Consider the following 16,111-nt stretch of genomic DNA (forward strand, 5'->3'; position numbering starts at 1 on the left):
ATTGACATAATTTCAGCTATTCTCACTGCACAGAGGGCACCCAGATTTGTATCTTTTCTTCAAACCTTTTCACCCAAATATCAGGATATGAGGTCTTCCTTGTTTGCTAGGGAATTGTTTGTTGAATTGCATGGGGCCAAATCAAATCTCACACTTCAACATTTTCTTCACTTTTTAATTTTTTAATGTTTTTTTTTTTAAACCCTTAACTTCTGTGTATTGACTTATAGGTGGAAGAGTGTTAAGGGTAGGCAATGGGGGTCAAGTGACTTGCCCAGGGTCACACAGCTGGGAAGTGTCTGAGGCCGGATTTGAACCTAGGACCTCCTGCCTCTAGGCCTGGCTCTCAATCCACTGAGCTACCCAGCTGCCCTGCCCCCTTTAATGTTTTTTTTTTTAATTTTTTACATTTAAATATTTTCAAAGTCTTAACTATATAAAGACAAATCTAGTTTCAACTTTCTCTAAAAACCCTTTAATTAATTAATTTAGAGTGTTTTTCCCATGGTTACATGATCCATCTCTCCTCCTCCCACACCCTCTCCCGTAGCCAATGAGCAGTTCCACTGGGTTTTATATGTGTTATTAATCAAGACCGATTTCCATATTATTTATATTTGCATTAGGGTGATCATTTAGTGTCTATATCCCTAATCATATATCCATTGACCCATGTGATCAAGCAGTTGTTTTTCTTCTGTGTTTCTACTCCCATGTTCTTTCTCTGGGTATGAATAGCTTTCTTTCTCATAAGTCCCTTGGGATTGTCCTGGATCATTGCATTGCTGGGTATGAATAGCTTTCTTTCTCATAAGTCCCTTGGGATTGTCCTGGATCATTGCATTGCTGCTGCCCTTACATTCGATTGTGCCAGAGTGTATCAGTCTCTGTGTACAATGTTCTCCTGGTTCTACTCCCTTCACTCTGCATCAGTTCCTGGAGGTTGTTCCAGTTCACATGGAATCCTCCAGTTCATTATTTCTTTTAGCACAATAGTGTTCCATCAGCAACAGATAACACAATTTGTTCAGCCATTCCCCAATCGAAGGGCATCCCCTCATTTTCCAGTTTTTTGCCACCACAAAGAGCTTGGCTAGAAATATTTTTGTACAAGTCTTTTTCCTTATTATCTCTTTGGGGTATAGATCCAGCAGTGGTATGGCTGGATCAAAGGACAGACAGTCTTTTAAAGCCCTTTGGGCATAGTTCCAATTTGCATTCCAGAATGGTTGGATCAATTCACAATTCCACAAGCAATGCATTAATGTCCCAATTTTGCCACATCCCCTCCAACATTTATTACTTTCCTTTGCTGTCATATTGACCAATCTGCTAGGTGTGAGGTGGTACCTCAGGATAATTTTGATTTGCATTTCTCTAATTATAAGAGATTTAGAACACTTTTTCATGTGTTTATTGATAGTTTTGATTTCTTTATCTGAAAATTACCTGTTCATATGCTTTGCCCATTTATCATTTGGGGAATGGCTTGATTTTTTTTTTTGCACAATCGATTTAGCTCCTCATATATTTGAGTAATTAGACCTTTGTCAGGTTTTTGTTATAAAGATTTTTTTTTCCCAGTTTGTTGCTTCTCTTCTAATTTTGATAGCATTGGTTTTGTCTATACAAACCCTTTTTAATTTAATGTAATCAAAATTATTTATTTTACATTTTGTAATATTTTCTAACTCTTGCTTGGTCTTAAAATCTCTCCTTTCCCATAAATCTGACAGGTATACAATTCTATGTTCACCTAATTTATTTATAGTTTCCTTCTTTATATTCAAGTCATTCACCCATTCTGAATTCATCTTGGTGTAGGGCGTGAGATGTTGATCTAAACCAGTGGTTCCCAAACTTTTTTGGCCTACCACCCCCTTTCCAGAAAAAATATTACTTAGCGCCCCCTGTCACATACTATCACTGCCCCCTTACAGTTATTCATCACCCTGAAATGCACCTGTGGCCATCACCATTCCCCTGTATTGCTGTAGCACCCACCAGGGGGCGGTGGTGCCCACTTTGGGAATCACTGATCTAAACCTAATCTCTCCCATACGGTTTTCCAACTTTCCATAAAATAGCAGCTTTTTGTCTTAAAACCTGGGCTCTTTGGGTTTATCATAAACTTTCTTGCTGAGGTCATTTACCCCAAGTCTATTCCACTGATCCTCCCTTCTATCTCTTACCCATTACCATATTGTTTTGATGACTACTGCTTTATAGTACAATTTAAGATATGGTAATGCTAGGCCCCCCTACTTCACATTTTTTTTTCATTGGTTCTCTTGATATTTTTGATCTTTTGTTCTTCCAAATGAATTTTGTTATAGTTTTTTCTAATTCAATAAAAAAGTTTCTTGGTAGTTTGATAGGTATGGCACTAAGTAAATTAATTTGAGTAGGATTGTCATTTTTATTAAGTTATCTCATCCTTCTCATGAGTGATCAATGTTTCAGAAAACTGTTGGGAAAATTGGAAAATAATATGGGAGAGATTAGGTTTAGATCAACATCTCACACCCTACACCAAGATAAATTCAGAGTGGGTGAATGACTTGAATATAAAGAAGGAAACTATAAGTAAATTAGGTGAACACAGAATAGTGTACTTGTCAGATCTCTGGGAAAGGAAAGATTTTAAAACCAAGCAAAAGTTAGAAAAAAATTGACAAAATGTAAAATAAATAATTTTGATTATATTAAATTAAAGGTTTTGTACAAACAAAAACAATGCAACTAAAATCTGAAGGGAAACGACAAACTGGGAAAAAATCTTTATAACAAAAAATTCTGTCAGAGGTCTGTTTTCTCAGATATACAGGGAACTAAATCAATTGTATAAAAAATCAAACCATTCCCCAATTGATGAATAGGCAATATTCAGATAAAGAAATCAAAGAACTGGTGCTCCATCTCTTAAAAGTTTTGCCATTGCTGTTCTAGTGCATCCCTCTTTCTCATCCCTTAATTTTATCTTTTTGGATATTATCCTATCATACTCATACCTATGTTCTCTATGTAGACTCCTAACTTGTCCTAATAATGATAGTTTTTAGGAGTTTAAGTATCTTCTGTTTAACATTATTGAATCCCTTGTGATTTTTCTGTTTACCTTTTTCTGTTTTCTTTTGAGTCTTGTATGTGAAATTCATATTTTTTTGTTCAGCTCTGGTCTTTTACTCAGGAATGCTTAAAATTTTGATCCAATATCCATTTTTTTCCTCCTGAAGGATTATACTCAGTTTTGCTGGGTAAGGTGATTCTTGGTTGTAATCCTAGCTCCTTTGCCTTTCATAATGCCATTCAGAACCTTCTCATACCATGTTGTAAAAGCTGCAAAATCTTGTGTTAGACTGACTGTATCTCTATATTATTTGAATTATTTCTTTTTGGCTAGTTATCATATATATATGCATATATGTATGTATATGGTGTTCTGTAATTTAGCTATAATATTTCTGGGAATTTTCATTTTAAGAACTTTATTTGGAGCCCTCTGGTTCTATGATATTAGGGCAGTTTTTCTTCTTGAAAAATGATGTCTAAATTAAAAATTTTTTTATTTTATTTTTAGCATTTATTAATATTCATTTTTTAAGAAAAGTTAACATGGTTACATGATTCATGTTCCTACTTTCCCCTTCACCCCTCGCCCTCCCCCCTGGCCGATGCGCATTTCCACTGGTTTAAATTTTTTTTCTTTTTAACCCTTACCTTCTGTCTTAGAACCAGGTCTTGGTATTGGTTCTAAGTCAGAAGAGTGGTAAGGGTAGGCAATGTGGGTCAAGTGACTTACCCAGGATAACACAGCTGGGAAGTGTCTGAGGCCAGATTTGAATCTAGGACCTCCCCTCTCTAGGCTTTGTTCTCAATCCACTGAGCTACCCAGCTGCCCCCATCTTTATTTTTTCAAAGTCATTATCATACATAGTGTGGATCAGAGGTCTAGCATCTTTCCCAGTTGTTTTTCTTCATGTCATTGTTGTCATCAAGTAAATTGTTTTTGGATTTTACTTTGTACAAGTTTCCCATGTAGTCTCTCATTTTTTATCTCCCATGACCTGGTACTATTCTATTACATTCATCTACCACAGTTTGTTCATTCAGCAATACATTTTGTTTGCCTATCCTCCCATAATCTGTCCTGTAGATACCAATTTTTTCCAGCATTTTTGATGGGTTTATGGTAGGAACTAAGTTGTTTTTAAGCCTCACATCTCCCTGGAAGTCTTCTGTTACTAATTAGGCTATGCTAATGTTCCCAAAACTGCTGTACTACATATTTCTGTACTACTTATTTGGAAACCTAATTCTATTCAATTATTTCATACCTCTGTCTTGTATATATCCTGCTTTATCTCATTAGCCTCTTTAAATAACAATTATATTTTATAATTTAATTCCCTTATAGCTTTCTACAAGCTTCTCAGTAAAAATTTCTGGTCAGTTTTGTATCATATCATTGTATCATTTGTATCAAAATCATATCATTTGTATCATTGGGGACCAAAGTCTAGCTATAGTTAAATTTGAATGAAGTGTTAATATTTCTAAATAATTTATGACACTGCATTGATGTTAGTTCTCCCATAAATATCATAAAGTCCAAAAGACCTTAAATTTTTAGCTAATTGTTCATTTTTTCTTTTCTTCATCCTCTTTTTAAAATAGCTTCTACGGCATGGTGTTGGATTGTCAACAGGTTCTGACAGTGAAATGATTACTCAGTTGCTGGCCTATACACCTCCACATGAAAGAGATGACAGCCCTGACTGGGTAGCAAGGTAAGTGTAAAAATAAAATGCATCAATAGGAGTAAAAAATATTGCTTAAAGATTTATCTGTTATTGAGATCTGTGTATGTATTTCCATATGTAGCTATAAGTAGGAACAACTACAAATATGGATAATCTAAATTTTTCTCATTTTAGGATTAAAAATTTAATGAAGGAAGCCCCTACATCATATTCATTACTTATTATGCACAGAGATGTTATTTATGCAGTAAGAGATCCTTATGGAAATCGTCCCCTGTGTATTGGACGTCTTATTCCTGTATCTGATATAAATGGAAGAGGTAAAATTCTGTGAAATAAAGAGAAATTGTCTAAAATTGAAAAAGAAATCCAGAGCACTTTTCTTGAAATGTCAGAAGGTAAAGAATGCCATTTTATTTTACCAAGACAGATTTGATAATAATGTCTGCCCCTGGACACCTCCTGTCAATCTTCTGTGGATTTCTTCCTTGTAGTTACTCATTTACCATTTCAAATTAGGAAGTAAAAAACTAAATCTTCAGCTGATATGTAGTATTTCTCCAGTTCTGAAATATCATGTGATTATTTTCTTTTCCTCTTGTCAAGTGTTGATTAATTCTAGCAAAACATAGTATTAGAAGGGAACTCAAGGATCATTTAGTTTTTCATCTGTTCCAAACCAAGTAAGAACCTGTACAAATCGAGGTAAAGGAAATGAAAATGTTATGCCTTATTTGGTTTGTTCATTAATTAACTAGCCATAGTCTTAAAAATGTAATTTTCTTATACCTGAAAAGATAACTTTTTTTTCCCTTTATAGGAAAAAATAATTCTGAAACTGAAGGATGGGTGGTATCATCTGAATCCTGCAGTTTTTTATCTATTGGTGCAGTGTAAGTCCTTTATAATGTATTAAATGTTAGTTTAAAAAATAATAGCTGAATCACTAATGAGAACTTTAGAGATCATAGATTTATAGTTATAAGCATTAAAGGTCAAATAGTTCAAATCCCTCACTTTTACAGGTAAGGAAACTGAGGCTTAGAGGGCGTTGAATAGTTAGACCATAGAAGTTCTAAATAACAAAGGTAGTATTATTAGGATTAATTAGCAGCTAAGGACAGGGTAAAGACTAGTGGGTAAGATTTCTTTAAGATCAGAAAGAATCTTGGGTAGTGTGGCAGATGGAATTCTGGGTAGCTGGAGACAGTTGGGGTTTTTCAGCTGCCAGCAGGCTTCTGGTGGTTTTTGGCCTTAGGGGGACTCCTGGTGTTTTCTGTTCCCTGGAACGCCGAAAAAGCCCAGTGACAGGAGGAGGAGAATAGCTTAGAGTATCTGTAGGGAGTTTGTGGGGGAAGTTAACAGAAGGGAGAAAGAAACTGTTTTTCCTCTGGGTGGCTGCTGAGAGGGTGGAGCCATTTTGAGGCCTGCTTAGGCCTAAAGCCTTGCTAGGCCCGAAAGGGCTGGTCATGGGCAGAGTGAGTGAATAACCGAATTGGTTAAAAGCTGAAAGAGATGTAAGAGGAGAGACTGTCATTCTGGGTGGCTGCAGTGAGGCCTGTCTTTGGGCCCAGAAGCCTGACCACGCCTGAGGCCTCGCAGCTGGTTTAGAGTGAGAAGGCTACCAGCTGATTTATAGCTGAAGAGATTTACAGAGACAGTAAATATATAATTAGAGGCATAAGGTTTATTTAGTATAGTTTCAGGATTTTTAGTGATAGATAAGGGTTTTAAGGAGGCTCAAGGGTAACCCTGAACAGGAAAAGCAGGTCAGTGAGGACCCGTGGGACTGGGATATGTTAAGACCCTTTTAGATTAGGGAATCCTAGTCCCCAAAACCTTTGTTTACCTTTCCTCAACCTTAATAGTTATTAAATAGAGGGTTTTTTTTTTTTTTTTTTTGCATCTGTCTCTAGCCATTATCCCTTCGCAGGCCAAAACCAGATACACAGAGCTTCAGTACCACAAGCAGGAAAGGAGATATTCCAATTTCCCCTCCTTAACATTTCTAGCTCTTCCTATTGTAACATTCAAGCCATTAAAATTCTTGGCTATTCCTATTTGTTACATTTTCTGGGAGAATATTTCCAATAGTATTTGAACACAAATATTCTGAGTTCAAATTTAGTGCTCTTATTGCTTTTTGTGATTTGAAAAATATAAGGATATTTTTAGGAAAAAAAATTAATGTGATAAAACACTCCTAATTCCCAATTCAGATTCCAATACAGATTCTTTTGGAAGTATGCTTTAAAATATTTTATCCCCAATTACATGTAAAAACAGTTTTTTTAACATTCATTTTTTTTTTAAAGATTTGAGGTTTAAATTTTGTCCCATCTTCTTTCCCTTCTCCTCTTTTTTCTTTGAGATGGTAAGCAATCTGATATAGATTAAAATACACTTTCAAATTTTTAAAATATCCCTCACAAATACATTAACATTTGCAGATGATTATCTGGTAGGGCCTTCCTTTTGGAATCCAGTTTAAAAATATACTTAATCTTTGCATTTCCATTATTGCCCTTTAATTTCATCAGTCAGCAAATCTTTATTAAGCATTTATTATGGACCAGACACTGTGGGAGACCTAGGAGAAACAATTACAGAAATTCCTATTCTCATTGAACTTATATTCTAATGGGGGGAACCTAAATATTAAGTTAATAAAAATAGTTTTTACATTGAGTAGTTAAATGTAATTTAATAAAAGTACTGTTAATACTTTGGTATTAATGATTCTATCCTAATGTAGAGATATGCGTTATAAGTTTTTAGAATAGTGAATATTGTCATTTAGGACTATTTTTAAAGAAAATTTTTATTTTTTTTTCCTCCCCCCCTAAGGTATTATCGAGAAATTTTACCAGGAGAAATTGTGAAAATATCCAGACATAATGTTCAGACTCTTGATACTGTACCGAGGTCTGGAGGAGATCCAGTGGCTTTCTGTATCTTTGAATATGTTTATTTTGCAAGACCGGATAGTATATTTGAAGGCAAGAAACATTGTGCTTTCGATTTTATTTTAGGATACATAGTTATCTTATTAGAGGTCTCCTTATTCTTTTCAGCAGAAATTGAAAACTTTAGCCAAATTTCTTATTGCATCTTTTCTGCCTCTTCATCTTGAGTTTGTTCAACCTCACTATCAGGATGTGGTTAGCATTCTTCACCTGTCTTCTGTAATTGTTGATTATTGCATTGATAAGAATTCTTAAGTCTTATAAAGTTGTTTTCTTTATAATGTTTTTATTGAATAAATTGTTATGTATTCTCACTTTAAAGAAGTTTACTGAATTTTGCTTAAAATATCCCTTTAATCATTTCTTAAGTTCTTAAGTATTCCATTACACTGATAATTTATTTGCCCATTCCTTAGTTAGTGGTCCCTGTCTTAGTTTCCATTTCTTTGCCACTACAAAAACAGCTGTTGAAAATACTTTGGTATAAATAAGTTCTTTTCCTCTGAGGTGTAGGCCTAGACGTGGTATTGTTGAATCAAAGGGCAGTTTGTTGACTTCTGAGGCATAGTTCCCAGTTGATTTCCAGAATGGCAATAGGCAATACCAGTTCACATTAGTAGGCTTCAAAAGTCACTTCAGCTTCTGCTCCTCTATATTATAAAAAAAAAAAAACAAAACAAAACTCCACTGGCAGTGGAGTTTTATTTTTTTTGGTAAACCCTTACCTTCCCTCTATACTGTGTATTGGTTCCAAAGCAGAAGAGCAATATGGACTAGGGCTAGTGATGGGCAAACTACAACCCTTAGGCCAGATGGGGGGGAGGGAGGGGCTTGAAATGTTCTTTCTGGCTGGTGACATTATTCCTAATCTGACGAATACAATGAGTAGGATACAATACAATGAAACTTCAAAAGAGTTGCCTTAGAAACAGACTGACAGATGAGCATTTCCTTTCCTTTGGTCCCCATCACTGGGCTAGGCAATGGGGGTTAAATGACTTGCCTGGAATCACACAGCCAGGAAGTATCTGAAGCCATATTTGAACCCTGGACCTCCCATCTCTAGGCCTGATAGCTGATCTCTCCCAGTAGAGCTCTAAAGGCCACAGTAACTTGATGTTTCATAAAGGGATCAAAATTCTATGGTCTAAAGACCTATAATTTAAAATAATTGTGTCCTTTTTTCAGTCAAGTCTCACTCTGTGACCTCGTTTTGGGGGTTTACTTATAGCAAAGATCCTGGAGTGATATACAGTTTCCTTCTCTAGCTCATTTTACAAATGAGGAAACTGGTTGAGTGACTTGCCCAGGATCATACAAGTAGTAAGTGTTTGACAGGAAGGTGAATCTTTCTGACTTAGGCCTGGCACTCCATCCACTGCACCACCTAGCTGCCAAAATAATCATAGCTCCTTGTTATAGTCTTTCCCTTTCATTTAACTCTTAGATTTGAATTCCTTGGTAGGGGCTAGGGATCTAACGTTCTCATTAAAGATGTGATACTTTATATTTAAGTATTATACCAAAACTTTTTTATTTTTCCTTTAGTTTTCATAATACATTGTAAGAAATTATGACCAATATCAATATTAACTACATATAGTATTAGTATTAGTAGTCTAATTAATTCTCTTTTAATCAAATCAGGCCAGATGGTATACACAGTTAGACATCGTTGTGGTCAGCAGTTGGCAATTGAAGCCCCTGTGGATGCTGATTTGGTCAGTACTGTTCCTGAATCAGCCACGCCAGCAGCACTTGGTTATGCTGGAAAGGTATTTTTTCTTAATTTTTAAAAAATCCAATTAATGATTCTAATAACAGTTGAATAAATTAAGCTAGTGATACTTTATTCTAGGGATAGTTAGGGAAGGAAAGGCTTGTGAGGGTGGTACTTTAATTTACTCATTAGCTTTTTAAGGAGATTGTGAAAAGTTTTTCATTCCAGAAGTAATTATAAACTTGCTAAACTTACTGTAGAGTGCCATATTTTAAAGAAAGATTGTCTTGATGTAAACATTTCTAATGCTATATATTCTCTTTATTGAGTTTTTCCTATACCTGGTATTAACCCATTTAGTTGTTAATTTGGTACTAGTGTGGTAGGATTAAGAGTACCCTAAGTTTCTCTTATTGACTCTGTGGTATCAATAGTCTTTTAATTAATGATTTAGAGTAAAGCATAGATGACATGCTCTTCAAATTTGCAAGTTGCACAAGTTTGGAGGTGATAGCTAATACCTTGGATACCAGAGATCGGATTCAAAAAGATTTGACAGGGTAGAATATCATAAGATGATAGTCAGTAGAGGATAAATGTAAAATTTACACTTGAGTACAAAAAAATTACAAATACAAGCCTGGGGAAGAACAACTAGAAAAGAATTATGATAAAGATTTGGTCTTTTTAGTGGACTTGAAAGCTTAATATGTTATCAGTGTGTGGTGTTATTTTAAAAGCTAATGTCTTTTTAGTTGCAAATTATAAGAGGCATAATTTTTAGGATTGTGGGAGATGATGGTCTCACTGTATTGTTTCCAGAGCAGATCTCATTTGGAGTCTTAGGATGTGCTGTTGTGGGCACGATGGTTTGGTAGAATATTGATTAATCAAGAGTTTCCAAAGGTGAAGTATCAGCATGATGAGTAGCATTGAATCTATGTTGTATCAGAATCAGTTGAAGGAACTGGAAATATTTAAACTAGGAAGAAGAAAAGGGGTGGGGTGGGGTAGGGAACCGGTGGTATATGAGAGTTGTATCTATTTACCTGAAGGACTGTCATGTTAGGGAGGGATTTGATTACTTATAGTTGGGCTTCAGATTTGGAGGATGATTAAGGTCAAAAGAACAAATGTATATGAAGACTATACTGGGTACCAAGCACTGAGCTAAGTGCTTACAGACATCTCATTTGATCCTCACAGCTGCCCTTGAAAGTAGGTGTTATTATTGATCATCTTCATTTTACAATTGAGGAGACAGATGAATTGATTGACCATGGTTTACAGAGCTAGTATCTGAAGTCATAGTTGAACTTGGGATGTCATGACTCTAGGCCCAGCTCTCTCTCTTCTAGGCCACCTAGTTAGCTGCCCAGGTGGCAGAACCTGGAGTAGTGGGAAGAAGTTGAGAAGAAGCTAGCTTAGATATAACATCAGAAAATGCTCAAAATAAAAATGTTAAATTGCTATTCTTCATTGAAAGAGCCATAATAATAATTAACAAAATTCTTTTTCTTACATGTTTTATCCTCTCTAAATTCCTCCCTCTCATTATCTGGTTTAGAGTGTTTTTTAGGCAGTACCAAAGCTTCATAATACTTATTCCAAAACAAAAATAAATTTTTGTATGCTATAAATACATTTTATCATTTTAAATGGAAGCTGTCAACATGTAAAATACTTTAATAATATTACCTGTGTATCTAGTCCATTTTATGTATTTATGGATATACACATATATACCTTTTTTTCCCCTTATACAGTGTGGCCTACCATATGTAGAAGTCCTTTGTAAAAATCGATATGTAGGAAGAACCTTCATTCAGCCAAATATGAGATTAAGACAGCTAGGTGTGGCAAAAAAATTTGGAGTCCTTTCTGATAATTTTAAAGGCAAACGGATTGTTCTAATAGATGATTCCATTGTAAGAGGCAATACCATCTCACCCATAATTAAGTTGCTCAAAGAATCTGGAGCAAAAGAGGTAAGAAGTTTTTCATTTTGTTGACTAGAAGTTAGTTGGGAGTATAAAGAAATTTGAATTATTTAATCTTTGGAAAAGATCAGTTGAAGCTTCACTAAAAACAGCAGCTCATGGGGGCAGCTGGGTAGCTCAGTGGATTGAGAGCCAGGCCTAGAGACGGGAGGTCCTAGGTTCAAATCCGGCCTCAGACACTTCCCAGCTGTGTGACCCTGGGCAAGTCACTTGACCCCCATTGCCTACCCTTACCACTCTTCCACCTATTAGTCAATACGCAGAAGTTAAGGGTTTAAAATACAAAAAAATAAAAAATAAATAAAAAACAGCAGCTCGTGAAGAATAAGGATACTGGGGAAAATAACCAGAATAGGTGGCCTACAGAAAAGAACCTTAAAGAGGATTTCTGATAATTTCATGGTTGTTTGGGGAAAGTCTGCTGACAGCCTCTAGAAAAAAAAGATCTCTTTGTTGTTCTTGGCAGTATAACAAATGATAAGAAAAATTTGAGAAATTCTTTTTTGATGAATAATGACCATTTCCCAATAAGACAGAACTAGTGGAAACGGGCTAAAATGAAGATGAAATTTGTTGCATATAAAGATTAAGGCTCTTCTCTGGAGTTATTTAAAAACAGGAAAATTTGAAGGCTTCATGTTGTAGGATAAAGAAGGTGCCTTTGATGTAATGTACTGTAAAATACTATAAAATACTGACTTTTCCACTGTAGATCTAAAGTTGTTATTCTTAAAGTTTGGGAGAATAAAATTTTTTATTAAGTAATATTCACCTTTTCTCAATAACCAGAGCTTTATCTTCTTAAAATATTTCCTTGCCAAGGTTCACATTCGAGTAGCTTCGCCTCCAATAAGATTTCCGTGCTATATGGGAATAAATATTCCTACAAAAGAAGAGCTTATTGCCAACAGGCCTGAATTTGATGATCTTGCAAAATACATAGGTGGGCATTTAATTTAAATGTTATTTGTAATTATCACTAATAAAAATATTAGCTTATATCTTGTCTCGTAGTTAAAATACACTTTTCATAGACCTTTGATTTTTCTTAAAATCTGAAATACTTCATATGTATAACAAATCAAATTGCTTACTGTCTTTTAACAGGGGGAAGGAAGGGAGGGAGAAGAGAGACAGTTTGGATCTCATAATATTGGAAAACATGTTGAAAATCGTTATTGTGTGTAATTGGGAAAATAAAATATCTTTGAATTAAAAAAAATCTGAAACACTTAAATATTACAAATAATAACCTCAGTAAGAATATGGTAAAGCTAAAGTTTAAAGAAGTCTTGATTTGTCAAAAGTTACATCACTTATTAAATTGAAGCAAAAACCTTATTTAAGTTGCTTTTTATATTGTGACCACACTATAATTTAAAGACCACACAAATATAACATTTGCATTTCCCCTTAGGAACAGTTTTCATTACTTGTTTAATAAAACAATAGTTTAAATTATTTATATTTTTGTAAATGTTTTTTTTTTAAACCCTTACCTTCCGTCTTGGAGTCAATACTGCATATTGGCTCCAAGGCAGAAGAGTGGTGAGGGTAAATAATGGGGATCAAGTGACTTGCCCAGGGTCACACAGCTGGGAAGTGTCTGAGGCCAGATTTGAAACCAGGACCTCCTGTCTCTAGGCCTGGCTCTCAATCCACTGAGCTACCCAGCTGTACCCTTGTAAATGTTTTTGGAGATTCCATTGTTTTCTTACAAACAGTGTATTTTTCAAGAACAGTATACTTGGGGGTAGCTGCGTGGCTGAGTAGATTGAGAGCCAGGCCCAGAGATGGGCGGTCCTGGGTTCAAATCTGGCCTCAGACACTTCCCAGCTGTATGACCCTGAGCAAGTAACCTGATCCCCATTGCGTACCCTTACCACTCTTTTTGCCTTGGGACCAATACACAACCCCAATGACTTGGCCCTTGCTGCTCTTTGGCTTTAGAATCGCTACTTTAGTATCGATTGTGAGGCAGAAAGTTAGGGTTGTTTTAGAGAAAAAAGTTTGTGTTTGTTTGGCCAAGGTGAAAAGTTGAGTTTTTAAACTGGAACTCTTGAATTTTTCTCCCTGATATAATTCCACTTAAAGTAGAGTTGCCTTCCACATTTCCCACTTCTCGGCCCCAATTTCCTACCTTGCACTTCAGATCAGACCTAAGATAGACCTCATTTTTCCACTCCTCCATTTCCCAGTTTCTGTGGGGAATATCATCATCCCCTCAGTTCCCCAGACTCAATCCTTCCCTTTACAATGGTGTCTTCCCCTGCCCTAACCAAGGTTTGTTTGATCTTCCTCATGGAGACTCTCGCATCTGCTCCCTTTCCTTCCCTGGACGTCTGTAAGTGCTGCAGAGTCTGCTTGTGACTTCTCACTTCTTTAGACACTGTTGCCCACATAATGATCCTAAAGCACAAGAGAACTGTCACTCCTGTGCTCATCCATGGGGAGCTCTCTGCCTTCAAGAGCTTCTCCCTCATGTTGGTCTTATGAGCTTCTTCAATTTGGCTCTTCTATATATTTATACCCTTATTTAACTTTTTTTTTTTTTTTAACATCTTCTGTTTTTTGGCCCATCAGTAGATTTTCCCTAAACTCATGCTGTTTTCTTCATGCATTGAAAAATAACTCCCTGTGATCTGCTGCCATCTCAATTGTTTAGTTCCTTGTGGTTGTCTCCTGAATTTATATATGTTCAAACTAAATCAAGTTTCTTTGACTTTTGGAAAGCTATTACCCAATAATTTGTGATTTAGAGAATTTGGCGGTGGTGGGGAGGGGGAATGAAATCTTTCCTTTTAATATATGGACACAAAAGGGCCAAAGCTTTTTTGTCTTGCTGTGTACTTTACTTTTTATACTATCTATGACCCATTTTCTTTTCCCTTTTCCCCAGGGGCAAACAGTGTTGTATATCTGTCCGTGGAAGGTTTAATTTCATCTGTTCAAGAAGGGATGAAATTGAAGAAACAGAAAATTGAGAAGCAAGAAAATATAATTCAAGAAAATGGAAATGGTCTGAAATACTTTGAAAAGCACGGTCACTGTACAGCATGTCTCACAGGAGACTACCCTGTAAAGTTGGAATGGTGAATGTGCCATGGGGTAGTGGGTGGAAAGAGGGGGGTATGTTTTATATGGGATGTAAAACTGAACTTAAAAATTTTTTTATTAAATTTGCCTTATGAATGATTGACTTACTAAAAGTAGGTCTTAAAGTATCGGATCCTGCCACATGCTTTTGTTTGCCTTTGTAATTTTGTCATTTATTTGTTTTCTTTATAAGATATAAAAACCAAAGTGTTTTTACTTATTGACTATCCCAGATTAATTATACTTAAGTAATAGGAACATGAGATTTTCCTTTTAGCTTTATTAAATAGCTGAATAAAAATTCTTAGGGCAAAGTAATGGAATTGTAAACATTTATTCCATATTATCCAATGGTAACTCAGAGGAAAAAATTCAATTTTGTGTGCAAGAAGATTTTAGTTACCATACTTGCCAAAAAATTCTTATAGAATTTAAAACTACTTTTATTTAAGGAATAATTTCCCTCATTTTATTTTAGAATGTTTTCGTAATTAAACTTTCTTAATAGATTAGTGGCTTAGGATAGCAGTATGAAAAGAAGTTCCTTATCTGCTGTATTGGTGTATATACTGTTTAACAGTTTCACTTGTATAAGAGGCAGGTGAGTTGAATAGATGTCCACAACTTCAAGAATGACCCTCAAAAGATTAGAATGATGGGGATTTGTTTTACAATGGAGCTGTGTGTGTTGTATGGGAAACACTGAGCTATAGATTATAATTTGTTTACTCTTAATATCCCAAAGGTTTTCCACAACTGAAAAACAAAATGATAGTCTAGCCCAGAGGTTCTTAACATGGGATCCGTGGAGTTAAAATAACTAAATAAAATTTTTAACTATGACTTAGTAAGCTTATGTTTTTTAATGTTATTCTCAAGGAAAGGGGTGGGGAAAAGGGAGGGAGGAAAAGATTATGGAACTCAAAATTTGGAAAAATCGAATGTTGAAAATTTTTCTTGACATGTAATTGAGAAAAAATAAATAAAAATTAAATGTTAAAAAAAAGCAGTTTGACAAGGGGTCCATCCATAGGCTTCACTAGAAGCTAGCGGTCCATGTAACCATAAAGAATCTGTGGATATTGTGTATAAACTAGGAACCACTCTAGTTTATTGTGTTTGTTTTATTTTGCAATTCAGGCTTCTTGGGTGAATTGCATTTCACCATTTACTATGGCCCAGCTGGTAATGTTGCAAAAAAAGATGTAAAAACCTGTCTCCTATACCCTATACAGAAGAGGAACAGAGTAATTGAAAACAATTTTGACTTTATTTTGGTACTCTCATGGTTGAACAAATTTTCTGAACTGAAGTTCTGAGGTACTCTAGCAAGCTCTTTAAAATGAAGTTAAAATAATTTACTCTTTGCAGCAGGGGTTTTTTTTTTTCCTCCTTTTGATTTTAGACAGCTAATGTGACCTTTCAAATCATATCCTCATTGGTTCATGTGGTAGAATAACAATTTCTCATATTTTCTTTTGATGAATTATGATATCACAAATGAAAAAATAGAAAGTTAGTTTTTTTTTTTTTAAATTTGAAGAGTCATGGGAAAATAGACATTTT

General features: G+C 35.2%; 1 protein-coding gene across 1 annotated transcript in view; it reads left to right on the plus strand.

Moving 5' to 3' along the window:
• PPAT (phosphoribosyl pyrophosphate amidotransferase) overlaps nucleotides 1–15,494 on the plus strand; it is a 49,428-nt gene extending 33,934 nt beyond the window's left edge. The window contains exons 4-11 of the mRNA XM_044680099.1: nucleotides 4,678–4,790; nucleotides 4,938–5,083; nucleotides 5,584–5,656; nucleotides 7,611–7,762; nucleotides 9,377–9,504; nucleotides 11,216–11,437; nucleotides 12,272–12,392; nucleotides 14,349–15,494. Of these exons, the coding sequence (XP_044536034.1) occupies nucleotides 4,678–4,790; nucleotides 4,938–5,083; nucleotides 5,584–5,656; nucleotides 7,611–7,762; nucleotides 9,377–9,504; nucleotides 11,216–11,437; nucleotides 12,272–12,392; nucleotides 14,349–14,545 (1,152 nt within the window). The 3' untranslated portion in view covers nucleotides 14,546–15,494. The remainder of the gene's footprint in view (nucleotides 1–4,677; nucleotides 4,791–4,937; nucleotides 5,084–5,583; nucleotides 5,657–7,610; nucleotides 7,763–9,376; nucleotides 9,505–11,215; nucleotides 11,438–12,271; nucleotides 12,393–14,348) is intronic.
• Nucleotides 15,495–16,111: the final 617 nt, after the last annotated feature.

The sequence above is a fragment of the Gracilinanus agilis genome, chromosome 6 (genome assembly GCF_016433145.1).
Source record: "Gracilinanus agilis isolate LMUSP501 chromosome 6, AgileGrace, whole genome shotgun sequence".
Taxonomy (NCBI): Eukaryota; Metazoa; Chordata; class Mammalia; order Didelphimorphia; family Didelphidae; genus Gracilinanus; species Gracilinanus agilis.